Source organism: Phalaenopsis equestris, unplaced genomic scaffold (genome assembly GCF_001263595.1).
Source record: "Phalaenopsis equestris unplaced genomic scaffold, ASM126359v1 Scaffold001349, whole genome shotgun sequence".
NCBI lineage: Eukaryota > Viridiplantae > Streptophyta > Magnoliopsida > Asparagales > Orchidaceae > Phalaenopsis > Phalaenopsis equestris.
Window position 1 is genome coordinate 12,946 of NW_018165788.1, and position 17,112 is coordinate 30,057.

General features: G+C 36.2%; 1 protein-coding gene across 5 annotated transcripts in view; it reads left to right on the forward strand.

The window, feature by feature from the left end:
* Positions 1 to 17,112, forward strand: part of LOC110034119 (omega-6 fatty acid desaturase, chloroplastic) — a 45,045-nt gene that overhangs the window by 9,591 nt on the left and 18,342 nt on the right. The window contains exon 1 of one of the 5 annotated variants that reach the window (XM_020738395.1): positions 15,576 to 15,769. The exons of the other annotated variants lie outside the window; for them this stretch is intronic. Within the exon in view, the coding sequence (XP_020594054.1) occupies positions 15,742 to 15,769 (28 nt within the window). The 5' untranslated portion in view covers positions 15,576 to 15,741. Of the gene's footprint in view, positions 1 to 15,575; positions 15,770 to 17,112 lie in introns of those variants that run through there. 5 annotated transcript variants of the gene reach the window in all.

Consider the following 17,112-nt stretch of genomic DNA (forward strand, 5'->3'; position numbering starts at 1 on the left):
CCGATAACGCGGTGCCCCGAATGTCGGCATGCCGTGACGGCAGTGGCCCGAAAAGAGGGTATACCGATAAGACAGTGACCCAAAGGTAGGCATGTCGTAGCGACAGGGGCCCGAAAAGAGGGTATGCCGATAACGCAGTGACCCGAAGGAATACAACTCAAGTAGATGATATCGATCATGCAAACAAACATGTACATGCACATACACAACATGCAAGGGAGCAAGTGGTAGATCGATCGGGATGGAGCATTCGGTCAAACCAAAGTATTGTGCCAACCGGACCGGGGTAGTCGACTAAAGCACAAGTGATGTGACCGGTTCGGGATAACCGATCGAGGCACAAGTGGTGTCGGTGCAGATGCAAGTGCAAGTGCAAGTGTTGCAAGTGCAAGGTGAAAGGTGCAAGTGCAGGTGTGATATATTACACACACTATGTAACTATGCAAGACACACATATGCAAACAATGAGGTGCAAATGACCACATATGATAGCGAGTCATGCTCGTTCTAACGACCTCACCTAGGAAACCTAAGGTTTAGACCCTTGGAAATGCGGCACCGCCGCCTCTTGTCTTGGTGGGGGAATGTAGGGAGTTTTCTCCACAGATCTCCGAAGGGAAAACTCTCCACGGAGTCGCGAAATATGCTAGCTACAAAGCTTTTACCATTTCGCGAACTCCTTCAGACTTTGCAAAATGAGCCAGCTACGAAGCTTCTCTCGCTTTGCCAAGTCCGACCCCCTAGCTTCTCCAAGTAAAGCTGGGGAAACCCAAAGCAAGGGAAAACCCAAAGCAAGGGGAGTGAGAGACTCCAACCCATCGGGACTTGTGCTAAGGCTCACAACAAATGGTAGACACTCGGCTCTATGGAGGGCGTTTGGTTACGCATAGGAAGTCCTAACCTAAAGGCTAGCTCTAGGAAATCGACGATCCATCACGCAAGCACGTCGTTGCGCCGACCCATGCCGGCGCACGCACCCCGTGTGGGCGATCGAACCCACATGCCTAGACACCACTAAACTTAGGGCTAGCTAGGAGTTTAGGGGATCTCACCACCGTGAAGGTTGCAGGCGCGTTCTCTTTACTTGCTCCAAGTCGTCGACGTCCGATCCACGTTCCAGTGTGTCTCGCAGAATGTGCATAGATCAACAGAAATACCCATTGAGGGCATTGAGAGGAATCAATGAGGTATGCACGGTACAAAAAAAAATAAAAAAAAATAATTTTGGCCTATAAACATATAAACAAAGCATACCTTCGAGAAGATCGCTCGGGACTAAGCATGCCCAAAGTTATCACGCAAGGAATCACATAAATTTGCATGAGGATTTGATGCAATGAGCTCGCCTACACTCTTCCCCAACAATAAAAGTTATCAGAACAAGTCGTTAGCATAATTTTCATGTGTTTTTTTTTTATTTTTTAAATAACAAAAGATTCGCACGTGTTTATTTGCAAATCACAAAGGATCTACATTTGCTTAATCAAAGTGGGACAAACCCACAAAAGAATAATTTTGATTTAGCTTAATCCTCAATGCCTTGAAATTCTATAAATTAAAGCATTAATGTGAAATGATTTTATATATATGAATCAAAATTACGGCATATAAGAGGATTTAGAGCAAGGTTTAAATTGGATCTACCTCTTTCTTTCTGCCTCCCAAGTTTTGGATATGAGTAATTCAGAACAGAGAAGAAAAATGGGAGTTTTGTATCTCTATCTGCTGCAAGGAGTGTCGGCGGTACATCGGCGACGAGGCAGGAGGTCGAAGCTCGGCCAACCGAGAGAAAAAAGAAGGCGACGAGAAGGTCGGATCTTTGTGCAGGAAGGGGCTCAGGTTGGCTGGATCTGGTTGCCGGCGCTGAATAGGGCTGACGAAGTGTCGCCGGCGAGAGAGGAAGGCCGAGACTGAGGGACGGCGGACTAGGGCACGTGAAGGAAATTTTCGGGTCGAAGGAGGAGCTGCCGGCGTCCATAAGGAAGGAGAGGTCGGCAGTCAGCGTCCTCCGGCGAGGCTTGCCGGTTGGAGGGAGAGCGAGAGGCGAAGGGGGAGCTCATTTCGCGAACAGGGACGCCGGATCGGGCAGACGAAGCGGGAGAGTGGGGAGAGAGAGAGTTGCGTAGGTTTTAAAAGGATAATATATTTTTTTATAATAATAATAATAGTATTATTGTTATTATTATCTCTCCGCATCTTTTTTGCCGAATACGTTATCGCAGCGAAATGAACTTCTCCCCTAGGTATAATCGACGTTCCGGACGCACTGGTGTGATCTGTTTCATCGTTTGGGGTCGTTTGGGCCACTTTTTCGACTATCGTGCCCAAAACGATAATTCACACATTTTTACCCCACCCGCGAAGCTGTAACGAAGTGAACATCCCCCGCAGGTAAAATCGACATTCTTGACGCACTCGCGTGGTCTGTTTCGTCGTTTGGAGTCATTCGGGGTCATCTGGACCACTTTTTCGTTGATCGGACAAAAAAATGATAATATGCATATTTTAAGCCCAGATGCGAAATTGTGGTGCAACGGGCGCCTTTTCCAAATGGAATCGACGTTCAAAACTCACTCGTGTGGTCCGTTTCGTCGTTCGGGGCAATCTGAACAAGCTCACTGATGCTCAGGTCAATTTGAGTCAAATTCGTGCATGACGCGCGATAACAAATTTTTGCCGATCACAGGTGGATACCCTATACTTATGACATCCAAAAATTGATGCCAGCACTGTGGTTTTGGTGTTGTGTGCTTGAAGCCATGTTTTTGGTATAAAGGAGATTTTGGTTATATGTGGTGCGGCTTCCATACATTTTGTGGGAATTATTTGAAGCCCTGTTAGGTGAATGTCATTCATCTTTGGGGCCTGATCTGTGCAAAATTTTCTTTTCGTTGCACTGGATCGCCCTCCGCGGCTTCGGATTTATGGAAATTTGGTTTTCTAATTTGGCTTCCATTCCATCTGTGGTTTTGTATAGGTGATGCTTGGATGTTATTTTTCCTCTTCGTAAGGTTTAGAGATGAACATGACAAGAAATGTAGGGAGGGAAATCTCCAAGGCGTTCTCATTGTAAATGTTGCAGCCTTTAGCAATAGTAGGCTTTCTCCTCACTTGGTTTTCTATATGAAAGCAGTCTTGCCTCTTGAGAGGACTTAAAACTTATCAGAATGTGGGAAACAGAGCTTGCTCTAATCTTTAGAATGCTATTTCTTTTAGACCATTGGGTATAAGCTAATCACCCTTGGAAATGGTTTGATTTGAATGCTATTTCTCAAATGGAATGGAGATAGATATAGAAATGGTTTTATTTGAGTGCTCAAAGTTGGTTTTCTTAATTGGTTTAGCATGAGCTGTTCAATAACTTGAAAGTGGTATATTCCTTTTTTTTGCAGCTGTTAAAATACTACTGTAGCAGCTTCACTGTGAATATGTTGGCATATTTGTTTAGGGACTTTTTATATTAGTTCAAAACTCTGTGTTCTCACTTGCATTCCTATCAGCTAAGCCGCAAGTATTTGATATTTTTTACCTGTTAGTGGAGAATGGAATGATGTTTTACCTTCCTCTAGGATAACTAGAGGTTTGAAATATGTCATAGATGTTTTACTTTTTTGTTTATGCAGGTTGTGATAAACTTGAAAAAATGAAACTTTCGAATCAATTGATTTTGCTTAGTTTTGGTATTTGTGATCCATGGTTGGTTGGAGCAGATTTTAACATGATTACTTCTGTTGGTGAAAGAAATGGAGGGAGGCCTCCTAATATGAAATTGGTTACTTAATTCATTAAAGCATTGTTTATAGTTGGTTTGTTCAATTTGGGATTTAAGGTAATCCTTGTACTTATGCTGGAGGTAACGGGTTTGAAAGATTTGATAGGTTTTTTTCCAAACAATCATGGGGTGGACAAATTTCCTAAGAATTTGACAATTACTGGTTTCAATCATGCTTCCCTTTTGCATGGTTTGAATATTAGAAAAATAACCCCATTCGTATCATTTCAAACTTCTTAATATGTGCATTTTACACTCTTTTTTCAAGCAAATTGTGATTGAGCAAATTGTGATTGATAACTGGAAAACTGGTTATTATGGAAATGTTGGGTATAGATTGTGACAATTACAGAAAAGTGTGGCTCTTAACGTTATAAAATGGAACTGGGAGACATTTGGTAAACTTTGCACTACTGTTCACAAGGCTAAACATAGAGCTAAAAGTTTGGATATGGATTATTGTAATGGTATGATTTGTTTTAATAATTTACTAGAAGGGAAGGAAGAGGTAATATTGTAATGTATAAATGGCATGTGTATTGAAAAGTTCTTTTGACTGAAAGGGCTCGATACTTTCTTTTATAATGAATAATCTATTGTTATTTTGTTGGTTGGTGAATGTCGAATCATCATAAGTGAGAATTTATTCTTATTCCCCTCTTAGGGAAGGTTTTGGGTATACAAAAATTTTTGTGGAGCTTGTTTATCCTATGAATCTTACAAGTCTCCTTTCTTTTGCATATATATATTTTTTTGTTCTGGCAAGCTTCATGCCATGAGAAAGTGGTTCTTTTCAATGGTTAATTTGGTTTGGAGTGGTTGGTCAATGGTTGGTTCATTCGGTTTGGATTTTGGTGAATGGTTGAAGATTGTGGTCAAGGAAAGCTTATAGCTTCTCTATTATTTGTTTTTTACTGATAAGTAAGAATGCTTGGTCATGAAGTTTCAAGTATTATCGGTTTTTTTTTCATTAAAACTCATACAATTCATTCTCATTTTATGTTATTAGCTTAGCATTTGAGCACATTGGATTATATACTCCTTCACTTTCTTCATTAAGTGTTGAGAATTTAAGGGATTATATAAACTATTCGTCTTTTTAAGAGATTCACATATGATTGTTTATATTTTTTATTTTCATTTTATTTTGTTTATATTTTTAATTAAATGAGTATATTTGGATGTGATAATTGTTTTTAAAAATATTTTATTTTGTTATATCTTAACATATTTCGCTGCACTTCGTAATCTTTAATTAGTTTCAACATGTCGGAGTTTAAAGAAGGGGATCTATCAGCAATGTGGGATAAGGAAGTTACAAACATTTTTTTTCGATATTTGCATTAAAGAGATTGAGGTTGGTAATAGACCTAACACATACTTTTACATGGACGGCTGACAAAACATTTCGAAGAGGTTCAAGGAAGTGGCTGAAATGGATTATGATAGGTTAAAATTCAAGAACAAGTGAGATCAATTGAAGGACTGGAAGTTATGAAAAGAACTGAAATGGGATTCTATTGGGTTGGGTTGGGATCCCATTAAGCTTACCATTGATGTTTCAGAAGAATGGTGGATAGAGAAATTAGAGGTAATAGTGATGCACTAACATGTATTTTAGCTCATTATGATTTTTGTTTTGTTGTGACTAATAAGACCTTCCCCCATCCCTACCACGTTGCAGGCAGTAACAACTGCAAAAAAATTCAGGGTGTGCGGTATTGACCCGGACATGGAAGATAAACTTGATGTAATGTTTAGGGGGGTAGTCGCTACAGGTCAGCATGCGTTGAACCCAAGTAAGCAGGGGTTTGCTGGCATCTCAACAGACTTGTCACCCGAGCAGGTTATGAGTTCTGGTGAGTGGTCCTAGCATAAACTCGAGGAAGCTTGAGTTAACCTGCCACTCAAAGAGACCCAGGCTGGAGAAAAGGAGGAATGATAAAGATGTTTTCATAAAGAGCTCAATAGATAGATTGATAGAAGTGTTTGCAGCTCAGCTCCATCCTCCTGCAGTTGACCCCACAATTGATGACTTTATGATTTTGTTAGATGGGATTCCAGAAATTGTGGCTGATCCGGATTTTTATTTAAAATGTATTAAATTGCTCAAGGACCTGACCTGCAGACAAATATTCAAGAGGCTGGAGCCCAAGATGCGTGTCGAATATTTACGTGTCTCGATAGAGAAATGAGTGTCTTATGTGTTGGCTTTACACTTTCAGTTTTATAATCTAGTTTGTTTATTCTTTATTTTTAAGACATTGATTTCTGAAAAATGCTATGGTTGTAGTATTTGTTGTATTTTAACAGTTTATTTGCAAGGTTTATCGTTTATAAGCTTTTACATATGGCAATGTTTTTTTTTTAATTTTATGTTACGAAACAGTTTATTCATTGCATGTAACCCTAACTAATCAGTTGTCCTGGATGGATTGATAGCAAGAACGCACAGAGGAATAGCTATGGCTGTAGTGATTGCTATATTATTGTTAGAATATTATTGTTTCATCTTTGTTCGAACACTGTGCCTGATGTCATCCTTTATAAGGGATAAATGGGTGGGCGAGATGCTTGTTAGACACTCAATAAGGTTCAACAACATATTTTGCAAGACCATGCCCATTTTTTTTATCTCCTTCACGAGCTACGTATCAACCACGACCTCCGAGGCTCTTCTTGAACTACTACAAGGGAGGTGTTGGCATTTACGTTGTACATTCTATCTCAGAACGAATCAATCAGAGGAGTGATGGAGCGATTCCAACATTCCTCAGAGACAATAAGCAAGTGCTTCTCTGAAGGTCTGAGAGCACTAGTTAACTTAGCATCAAACATAATTAAGCCAAAAGTTTTAACATTCGGCACAACTTCTGAAAAACTTGCTAACAACTCGTGCTACATGCCATTTTTCAATGTGAGTTTTGTTATTGCATTATGTTTACTCCATAATGTTTTTGTTGTGTTGGGATTGACATGTTGAATACCTCTAAACAGAATTGTATTGGGGTAATTGACTGTGCGTACGTGGATGCCTGACTACCCAGCCATGAGAAAGTGGTACATTGGTCGGTGTGGGTCACCTACTCAAAATGTGATGGTGATATGTGACTTCAACGTATGCTTGACATTTGTGATGATCGGATGAGAAGGGAGTGCCCATGACAGCAGTCTTTTTGCCTATGCAGCGAGGAATAGCAGACAACGCTTCTCTCACCTGCCTCCAAGTTGTCTTACTTTTTTTAACTTAATAGTTTTTGTTATCGAAACTCATAACAATGTCTTTTGTGATAGGTAAATATTATTTGATGGATGTCGGATATCTCTTACAGAGAAGATATTTAAAGTCATTTTCGGGCACCAAATACCACATCCCCGATTTTGAGAGATCAAGTGGCGTCGTCTGTGGTAGAAAATAAATGTTCAACAAACATTACTCTTCCTTACACGGGATAGATCGAAAAAATATTTGGGGTTTAGAAGAAGAAATGGGTCATCCTATGTGATATGTCGACGTACTCATTTCCTAAACCGGTTCATATTATGGTGGCCACGACGACGGTCCACTATTTCATTAGACGACATTCATCTCGGTCTGATAACGACTTCAATATGACTGACGCTGACGACATGTATATCCATCCTGAAGCATTTAAATTCCAGGTTGGGCAGTCTATTCCAAAGGACGTTATGTAGTCGAATAAATTTCACCCAGGATGACGAAGGTGCAGCGTAGATGACTGCTTTGAGGGAGCGTATCGCAAGTGCTTTATGCGGCTGCTGATTGACCCATCTTCTTTATTTTGCATACTTTATGTACTCTTATTACTTCATTAGTTTCATTATAACTTTCAATTTTATGATATTAATATGTTTTGTTTAGGGTTGTTATATTATATATATATATATAAAAAACATGGCACCCTGTCCACACCAAAACCACAAGTGGTTCCAAAACTAGAAAATACAGAAAAAGTACAATAGAGATATAAAGAAAAAGCTTAAAAATGCTGAAATACAAAGTATTAGGTGGCTAGAGAGCAACCCAATTTGGTTTTGTCTCTGCCTTTGATTCTAAGGAAGGAGCAAGCTAAAAAGTTGGTAAGATGATTGTCATTATCAGTAGTAACCAATGTATCATCCAATATGTTCCCTAGTTGGAGTCAGCCTCCATCATTCTTCTTCCTCCTGGAATATACCTGTCATTCCTCTTCCAAAAATTGGCTCACCTGATCTTGGTCTAAAGTGTATTGGAGATATGCAGATTGTTGAACATTGGAAGCAACGACATGTTGTACCGACTGATCTGCTATTGGATCAAAGGAGCATTTTCGTGTGTTTTGGCATGTAAGTGAGTCTTCTTAAATAATATTGGGTGGTATAAACACAACTGGATCTGTAGCTGTAGTATGTTGTTTTTCTTCAGGAACTGTAGTGTTGGGAAGATCGGGTTGCATCTTCTCAGCAGGGATAATAGGTGATTGTTCATTAGTGATATTCGATCTTAAATGAGGATGCAAACCATAATAAATAGTAGAGTTGTGGCCAAATATATTACAATGAGAGCAATAAGGAGCGTGTGGTTCGATTTCAACATTTTGTCAATACCCGCTGTGAGTGGTTCCAATCCACACCTCATCCGGAGCAGGTTAAGTGATATCCCTCTCAACTAACACACAAGTCACAGAGGGTCTGATGACCGCAAGCGTAGGACTATCAACCCTGAGAGGCTTACGTAAGTAGTTGCTAATGAGCAAATTGAACAGATGCAATTTTAACCCCGGAAATTTTATCCGAACTAGAATGATAGGGGACTCTGCCATTGGGTCAAAACCAACAATCCACTTCAGAATTTTCATATTACGGTTGTCGATCTTGATAATTTTCCGAGAAAAAATGCGGGAATAATCAACATCACGAGACAACTGAATCAGTGTGTCTACCGTCAAGTAAACCAACATTCCAACTGTCCAATAACTTCATAGCCTCAAACTCTTTCCGAATGATCTTCAATTTTGGGTTATCATAAATAAATTTCCCCACTAGAGCAAAACACCAAGAGGATGCGAGAGTACCGGTTTCAACCTCTGTGAGAATAAGAGCATGTTTCTCATTTTTTTCCCCAATTTTTTTATGAAGGTGTAATTGCCACCACCTTCAAAAGCATCGTGAAAAGATTGAGGATTATTGCAAGATTTACCTATACAAAAATCAGTCTTTAATTTTGAAAGAGGAGCACGAGTAGGAATCGAGAGGTCGTCGGTAAGTGAGGAGACGTCGACTGAAAGGGTAGACATCTCTGTGATATCCTCAATCTCTGAACGGGTAGACATCTCTGCCGACAAGATTCTGTCGGACAGGAAGCGAGGAGACGTCGTCTGAAAGGAAATGCGAAAACGTGGGCAGAGCAGTGCGACAAACGCGACCAAGCGAGCAGAGCAGCAACTCTGTCACTAGGCCGAAAAAATGTGAGCACTGCGAATGAGGTGTCCTGGACAGACGAGGATGTCATCTGGAAAGAAATGCTAAAACTCGGCCTGCCTCGTCGTCTGGAAGGATGCGAAGACGCGAGCCTGCCGCCATAAACACTACGAACGTGAAGCACAACAACAGCGCGATGAAGCGAGCACCGACGTCGACGAAGACGAAGCAAGGAAATAGAAACGCGAGAGAGATCCGTGTAGCAGAAAGCTAGGGTTCGCCATGAGGTCTCCTCATATATATGACACACACACACACACACACACACACACACACTATATGTGGGTTTGTGAGGTCAATAATGAAACATATGACCTCATGAGTACTTCTGAATGACCAATTCGTAGTTGTTTTAGTGGTACATGTGAAGTCTTGTAAAGGCAATTGAATTGCTCTCCTTTTTTTGGTGTTTTGGCTTATGAGGATACACCGGGATGACATTTTTTGGTGATATGCATATGTGTCACAGGTCGTGGGTTACCCGTTGGTGTTGCATGTGAAGTCCTAATAAAGGCAACCAAGGTCCCTTCTTCTCCGCTGTGCATCGATATATAAGAATCTTCTTTTTAGGTGATATGCACATGTGGCACTGGACAGTGGTCCCACTTTCCCACATGGGTTAAAGGCGACCAAGAACTCATTTTTTACAAGGTCTACTGCTTGCGTGTTGTGACAGACTCGTTGGTTGGATAGTTACTTCCTCGAGGCCTTACACTTGCTATTTTTTTTTGTTTTATGTCTAATGCATTTTTGTCAAAATATTTTTGGATTTTAAAATTTCTGGTGATTGTTTTTTCTTAGTTTTTTAAGCTTCTTTTCTGACGCTTGTTTTTTTTCGTACTCCCACCTGTTATTTTTCTTTTGATCAGATTTTTCGTTCTTTATGCAATATTGATTCTTATTTTCAATTTCAACAATTTGTTTTAATTTCATCTAATTTTATGGCTGACATGTTCTCTCTTTAAGAATTGTATTCAGATAAGCAACATGTATTTAGGGAAGTTCGGGCGAGTGATATGTCTCTGCAGACTGCCGTCCTTATTACTCAACTCACGACGGTAACATAGCTACGGGCGACAGTTCTACAGGTGTCCACGGTGGGCAAACGGACAGGATGACTGTAAGTTCTTCAGGTGGGCAAACAGTTTGGTCGACTCTACGGTATCTCAAACATAAAATGTTGGTCGACGTTCGACGGTATCCTTACCGGAGAACTTCGCTCAGGGTTCGACAACATCCTAACCGTACAATGTTGCTCGGGGTTCGACGATGTCCCAACCGAACAACGTCCTTCGTGACATGCATTTACATTTTAAAGAGAATATTGTCATTATTTTGCTTTTACTTTTAACATGCTATTTCTACTTTTTTTATGGGTTTCCTGTTAATCATTATTAACTGAGGTGTATATTCTCTTTTGTACTATTATGAAGGGGTTTTTGTTTTGTTTTGAAATATCTAATGTGTAACCAGTGAAGTTTTGCTATAAATAGCACAACAGTTGTGCGTCAGATTGGTCAATTATCTTGAGAAAGCGACAAATCAGTTGTTTTCAAGACGCACAAATCAAACAGTTAAACAACTTATCCAGAACAGGGGCAGAATGAGCATTTATCCATAATCAGTTGTTTTTCAAATGCACAAACTAAACAGTCAACCAACTTATTTGGATAAGTTGCTGATCAGCAGATTATCAGAATAAAGTATTTATCTAGATAAGTTGGATAAGCTGCAGTTGTCCCAAACAGAACCTTAGTGAAATTAGTTTTACAAATGAAAGATCTCCTAGTATTAAAAACTTCTGAAACAGATGTAGGGATGTTTGGAGTTTATGGTGTTTTTAAAATTAATTTTAGTTAATTGAAAGCAGTCTTAGAATTCCTAATCTGGTTGACTTGACACATTTCCATATTTATGTAAAATTTTATTATGGAAGCTTCTTGGAAACATATGGACGTGACATGCGGATGTTTGTAATTGAGTTTTGGAGTTTATGAGATTTTTTGGATTTTAGATAGTGAATTAGAAACAAAAGCAAAACTATGTTATTGAAAATCTAATATTGCCGATTTGAGATATAACGTTATTTCCTTGAAAAGTCTTAGAACACATGGCTTAATTGCTCTATAAAAGATGGGAGAAATAAAAGAAGGAAATACAAAAATTTAATTGAGACTTTCAAAAGAAAAAATACACAAAATTAGCTTCTCATTAAAGGAGATGCCTCTCAGCTACCAAGTCCAAGAGAAATAAAACTGTAGAAAACGCATTTCAATTTCATTTCAAATCTTCAATAATCATTGATCATAAATTACAGCATATTTAAAAGTTTCCTACAAGTTTTGCCTTTAAAAATTGATTTTTCCTCAAGTAAAAGGTGACTGGTTGGAGTGGAAAGCAATGGCATGTACAGTACCTTGTTTTATGCAGAGTGGTTTCATGTAACTCCTTGGTTGAATTGGTAACTTTGATAAGTCTCCTTGGTTGAATTGGTAACTTTTCATATGATTTAAAGTCAAAATATGATGCATTACTGGATGCCTCTTTATGTTGACTTTATATGAGATCTCCGTATTCTTCTCTTTGCATAATGTGAGATGATGACATAATTATGCACATTTGAAGTTCTCTTGGCTCTTTAAAGCCTCCTATGAAACTATAATACAAGATATGACCAAAGATTACAATAACGCAATTTATAACTGTACAATATAGATTGTCCTCTTAAAACAACTCATATAAATTGAAAATAAAATATTAAATTTTATGATTTGAACTTTAACGATTAATTATTTTTCATAGATCTTGTGACAGGCCTATGATATATTGCATTTTAAATAATAAATTGTATCTCCGTAGTATGCTTTGTTGGCTTCAATTCGTTAAAAATATATAATTCTCTTTTGAATTTTTCGTGACTCATTATCGAAATAAATAGTCTGGCACATAATCCATTGTTTGATTATAATTTAAGATTGACTTGTATCCCTTCATGGTAATCTATTTTTTCATAATATAACTTTTAAAAGTCTCCTTTTGACACTTTTCATATGATTTGGAAGCAAAATGTGATGCATTGCTGGATCCCTTTTTATATTGACTTTATATGAGTTCCCCTTAATCTTCTCTTTGCATTGTGATATGATAATAGAATTATGCACATTTGAAGGTTTCTTGATTCTTTCAAGCCTCCTACATTATTTATAATACAAGGCATGATCAAAGAATACAAAAACATAATTTATAATTGTACAAAATAGATTGTCCTCTTAAAACAACTCATATAAAATAAAAATAACATATTAAATATAATGATTTGATTTTTAACAATTAATTATTTATCATAGATCTTGTGATTCACCTATGTTGTGCTGCATTTTAAATAAAAATAGCATCGTTGTTGTATGTGCCACTAAGTGATGGCTATAACTCAATAAAACATTTGATTCTCTTTTAAAAATTTCATGAATTATTTACGAAATGAACGGTCAGACATAAAATCCATTTTTTGATTATAGTTTCAACGATCATAATTCAGTGAAACCCTGTGGATGTTGGTAAGGCATTTTTCGGCCTATCTTTTTCAATCTCCTATACTTTAATGGAATAAGTTTTAATTTTATTTCTATAGATTCTTTCATAATTAGTTTTTAAGACTTTAAACAATACTTTTAACCATAATTAATATGCTCAACGTTATGCAACTATCATTTTCACAATTAGTTACTCTAATCTGTCATTGATCATAATTTTTTGGATAAAAAAATATTAAGATATTGAGTTCTATATCAATATCAAAAGATATTAATTTTAAATTTTCTGCCTTTTATGTGGCAGATCAACAATTTTGTTGCAGGTGATTTTTTTCTTCACCTTCATTTATATATTTAAGGAATTGTGATGTTGTGCATACTTTAAATTTATGAATTTTTATCACATACATATGCACTGTAAAAGAGAAACTTTAACTTATTTGAAAATGGATGTTGCTTCAATAATATGCTCCCACATTATAAATTTTATCTTCTTTCTAAACTTCTTTGTTGTTAGTCTAAAGTAGCTCTTCCTTTATAGATTGAGAAGCAATATTCAGATTATCATTCCTATGTTTGGCATTTATTGGTAATTGATCACTAGATGATGCAAAGTTAGGAAAATTTACATTGGCATGTCAATAAACTAAATAAAAAGATAGGCATAACAGAAGATGTGATGAAGTGTACGTGCCTAAACTACCCATAGACACACATAAACTGTGAACATAATTAAAAATTATACTATTGTAGGACTGCTGAGATTATAAAATTACTGAACTAATAATCAACACCAGCCAAGCAATTGCTATTCACTTTAATTAATGAAAAATGTTAGCCATACATAAACTAAAATTGCAAAAAATGGACTAAAAATATACACAAAAATATGCAGTTTCGAGTCTTTGACTACATTGACATACATTTGAAAACGTAACAAAGAATGAAACAACTTGAAACAAGCATGTATATCAGATATAAACTAAATTGATCTAAAATATACAGATTTGATCTAAAACTAATTGAAACAAATAGTGAAATAAATATGCAAACAATAACCAAAATCATAAGTATTAGACATGAGATATTCATCTAAAACATATGATAAACCAAAGTATAAGGCAAGTCTTAGTTCATATCCATAGGCCCAAGACATGCTTATCATGATCAAGCTAAAACTTATAGATATGAGATAATTTAGCTCACTATCCAACTTAAATTTTATAGAAAGCAAGGAAATACCATAACTAAATATCGATAACAATAAGCCATAAAAGACTATTATGAAAAACGTTCCCTAAATGATTAACGAACCCTGATAAAATATTTCTAAAGAGAAATTGATCTAACTATTGAAGTACCATAGATGATCATACCAAAAAAATAGAGGTTTAAAATGGCTTCACCTTCATTTCAGAATGCAAGAATGCTATAAGACAATAGGCGATATCATTAAGCAGGTTGTTGGAGGGCTTGAGTAAGACAAGATGTGATGAAGAGAGCAATGTAGGTGACTCAAGCTAGAGCCAAGAGAGAGGTGAGAGCTAATAGAAATGAGAATTTGAGCCTGCATGAGATGAGGTTGCGACTGGTGAATGTTTTTTCAGGGAGAGTGGTGTCAACGTGTATCTGACGTTTTAATAAGCATAGGATTTAAGGTAAGTATAATCTCGACCTTTGGATTTAAATTTTAATCCAATGGATGAGAATTCCCTTTCCCTTAGCTAAATATTGATATAAATATTAATTATTTAAATTTTAATTAACTAATTAAATAATATAAAATATACAAACTTAAGTCATATATTTATTTATTTATAAGGGTCTGTCACGATCAAACAAATAGGACACAATGGAGAAAAAAGATTCATGTAGTCGACCCCATGTAGTGAGATTAAGGCTTTGTTATTGTTGTTCTTGTGGTCTGTCACAATCAAACAAAAGTTTATTCATGTTCTATTTGCTTGAATAATAAATTGAACATGTGTTTTTTAGAGAGTTTAACACAAGCTATTTGCTAACATTGATCTTTTTTTAACAACCTTATACTTGTCCTTTATTTTTTTTATTTTAAAACTTATTAAATTCTATTTTTTTTTTAAATGTTTTGAATTTTCTTTTATTTTATTAAAGGCATAACTAATCAGAATTAGATCATTTGAAAAATTATATATGAAGTTAGGCCTTTTTTGAATATCATTTGTAAGCTCTCCATAACTGATAAAAGAAAGACATAAGTATTGATATTTAATACAAATTATTATAATAGAAAACTTATGACTTAACACTGTTTCTTCTTATATTAATTATTGCTCCATCATACATATCATTAATAATGTTAACATATCTTTAATATGGGTCTTTTCACCTTAAAGCATATAAAATTAATTCTTGTTATATTTGATCATATGCATTCTCAATATCAAAAAAGTTATATGAAGGTTTTTTCTTTCTTTATATACTTTTCTATCAATTTTTCTTACTGTTCTCATTATCATATGTTTGGGCACACCCCCTCGCATTGCTATCGTCTACATCCTCAACTTAAAAAAGATTTTAATCGTCCGTGACATGCCTACACCACTTAATGACATTTCGATTGTTAATGGTTATGTTCCCTTAAAGACTCATCCAAAGGCCGATGCATCTCCTATTAATGTTGTAGGTAATGATGTTATGAACCATAATAGTCCTCAAACTGAAATTGTGATTGCGAGAAATGCTAATACATTACCTATTAATGTGGTTGATGACGTGGATCATCCCATTTCTCCTATTTTGGAGGAAGTTGGTGGGATTATTATTGCTGAAAAGGACCCACACTATGTTGGTTCTACATCCATTGCGAAGGAAAGCGAGCTTTCCTTAGATAACGACTCCACAATTTCTGTAAATGATAATTTTTTTCCTGTTGCGGATATTTCAACAGCCACAAATGTTATTGAGGAGGAATGGATGGTTCAAAAAGCTAGCAAGAAGAAAGGTAAACGTAACAACGAACTTATACATCTGTCGGCCGTTTTTTTTTTTTATTTTTTTTTTATCTTTAAAATCTTTTATTTAGTTTAACTTTATAACTTCAAATAACTTTATGATTTGAAAAAGTTAATAATTTTGTGATTTTAAAAATAATTAAAATAACAATATGACCCTTTTTTATTTAAAAAAAAAAAGTAATACTTTAATTTTAAAATAGGTGAAACCAAACGGGTCTCACATTTTAAATAGTTTAGACGAGTGAATACGATACTACAAGTAAAACACTTATCTCGAAGGATAAATATCACTTGTAATAGGGGTTCAATCACCTAGACTAAAGAATTTGTGACATCCGTTCGGTCTGCGAAATTGTCTTATTTGCCGACAAGTTCCCTTACCTAATACGAGGATTAGATAAGGTTTATTTTATCTGGGTTTCTGGTTCCCTATAGAGGCAAGCCCCTATAGTTAATTATATCTTAAATAATTGGGAGTCATTTAAGAAACTCTCGATTAATATCAGGTGGTTTTGTTTTCAAGATTTCAAAGTTTAGGTTTTCACGATTGGACATGGGAAAATCAAATGGGAATGATTCAAAATATGAGCAATTATTTAAGGAATCCAAATAGAAGAAAAGTAGGGGATATCACAGATCTAGAGAAAACCCCAGTGATGTCCCAACTATCCTAATATTCGGCTTTATGTCTTTGAAGTGATGGTTATTTGATATTTCAATCCTGCAAATTATTTAGGATTTATTATAATTACACAACAGAGTTGTGCAAAAAGCCTAAAGAAAAGATCCTATGGGTTGTTATTTAAACTAAAGATAATAATAGGTGATGTGAATGTGTTCATGTGATGTGAAGATGTTTCGTTGTTGCAGATCCACCCGGAAATTGTTCCTCGTCGAGCTGCCTACGATGTTTGCTCCAAACTCCTCGTAATAACACCTCCTGATTTTGTTTTAATTTCGAACATGCTCCTAACCACTAGGTTATCCTAAACTAAGGCATAGTGTATCAAAATAACTAAGCATGTTGTGTGAAAGAAAAGTAATAATGCACTGTATAGTAAAGAGAAAAAACTAACATGCTGAAAGAAGAGCATAACATGTTAGGGAAACAGTATAACAGACTATGAAAACAATATAACATGCTTTAAAATAAAATGCTGTAATGTAAATTAAACCTGTACACCTGAGAGGTTCATTGCTCCTTTAAGTTTAGCTAGTATGCGCTGTGTAAAAGAGGAAAGTATGACCTGAAAAAGGACTTAACAGAAACAGGTAAATCGTAGGAAAAAGATAAACAAATAAATGAAACACGATATCACATATAAAGGAC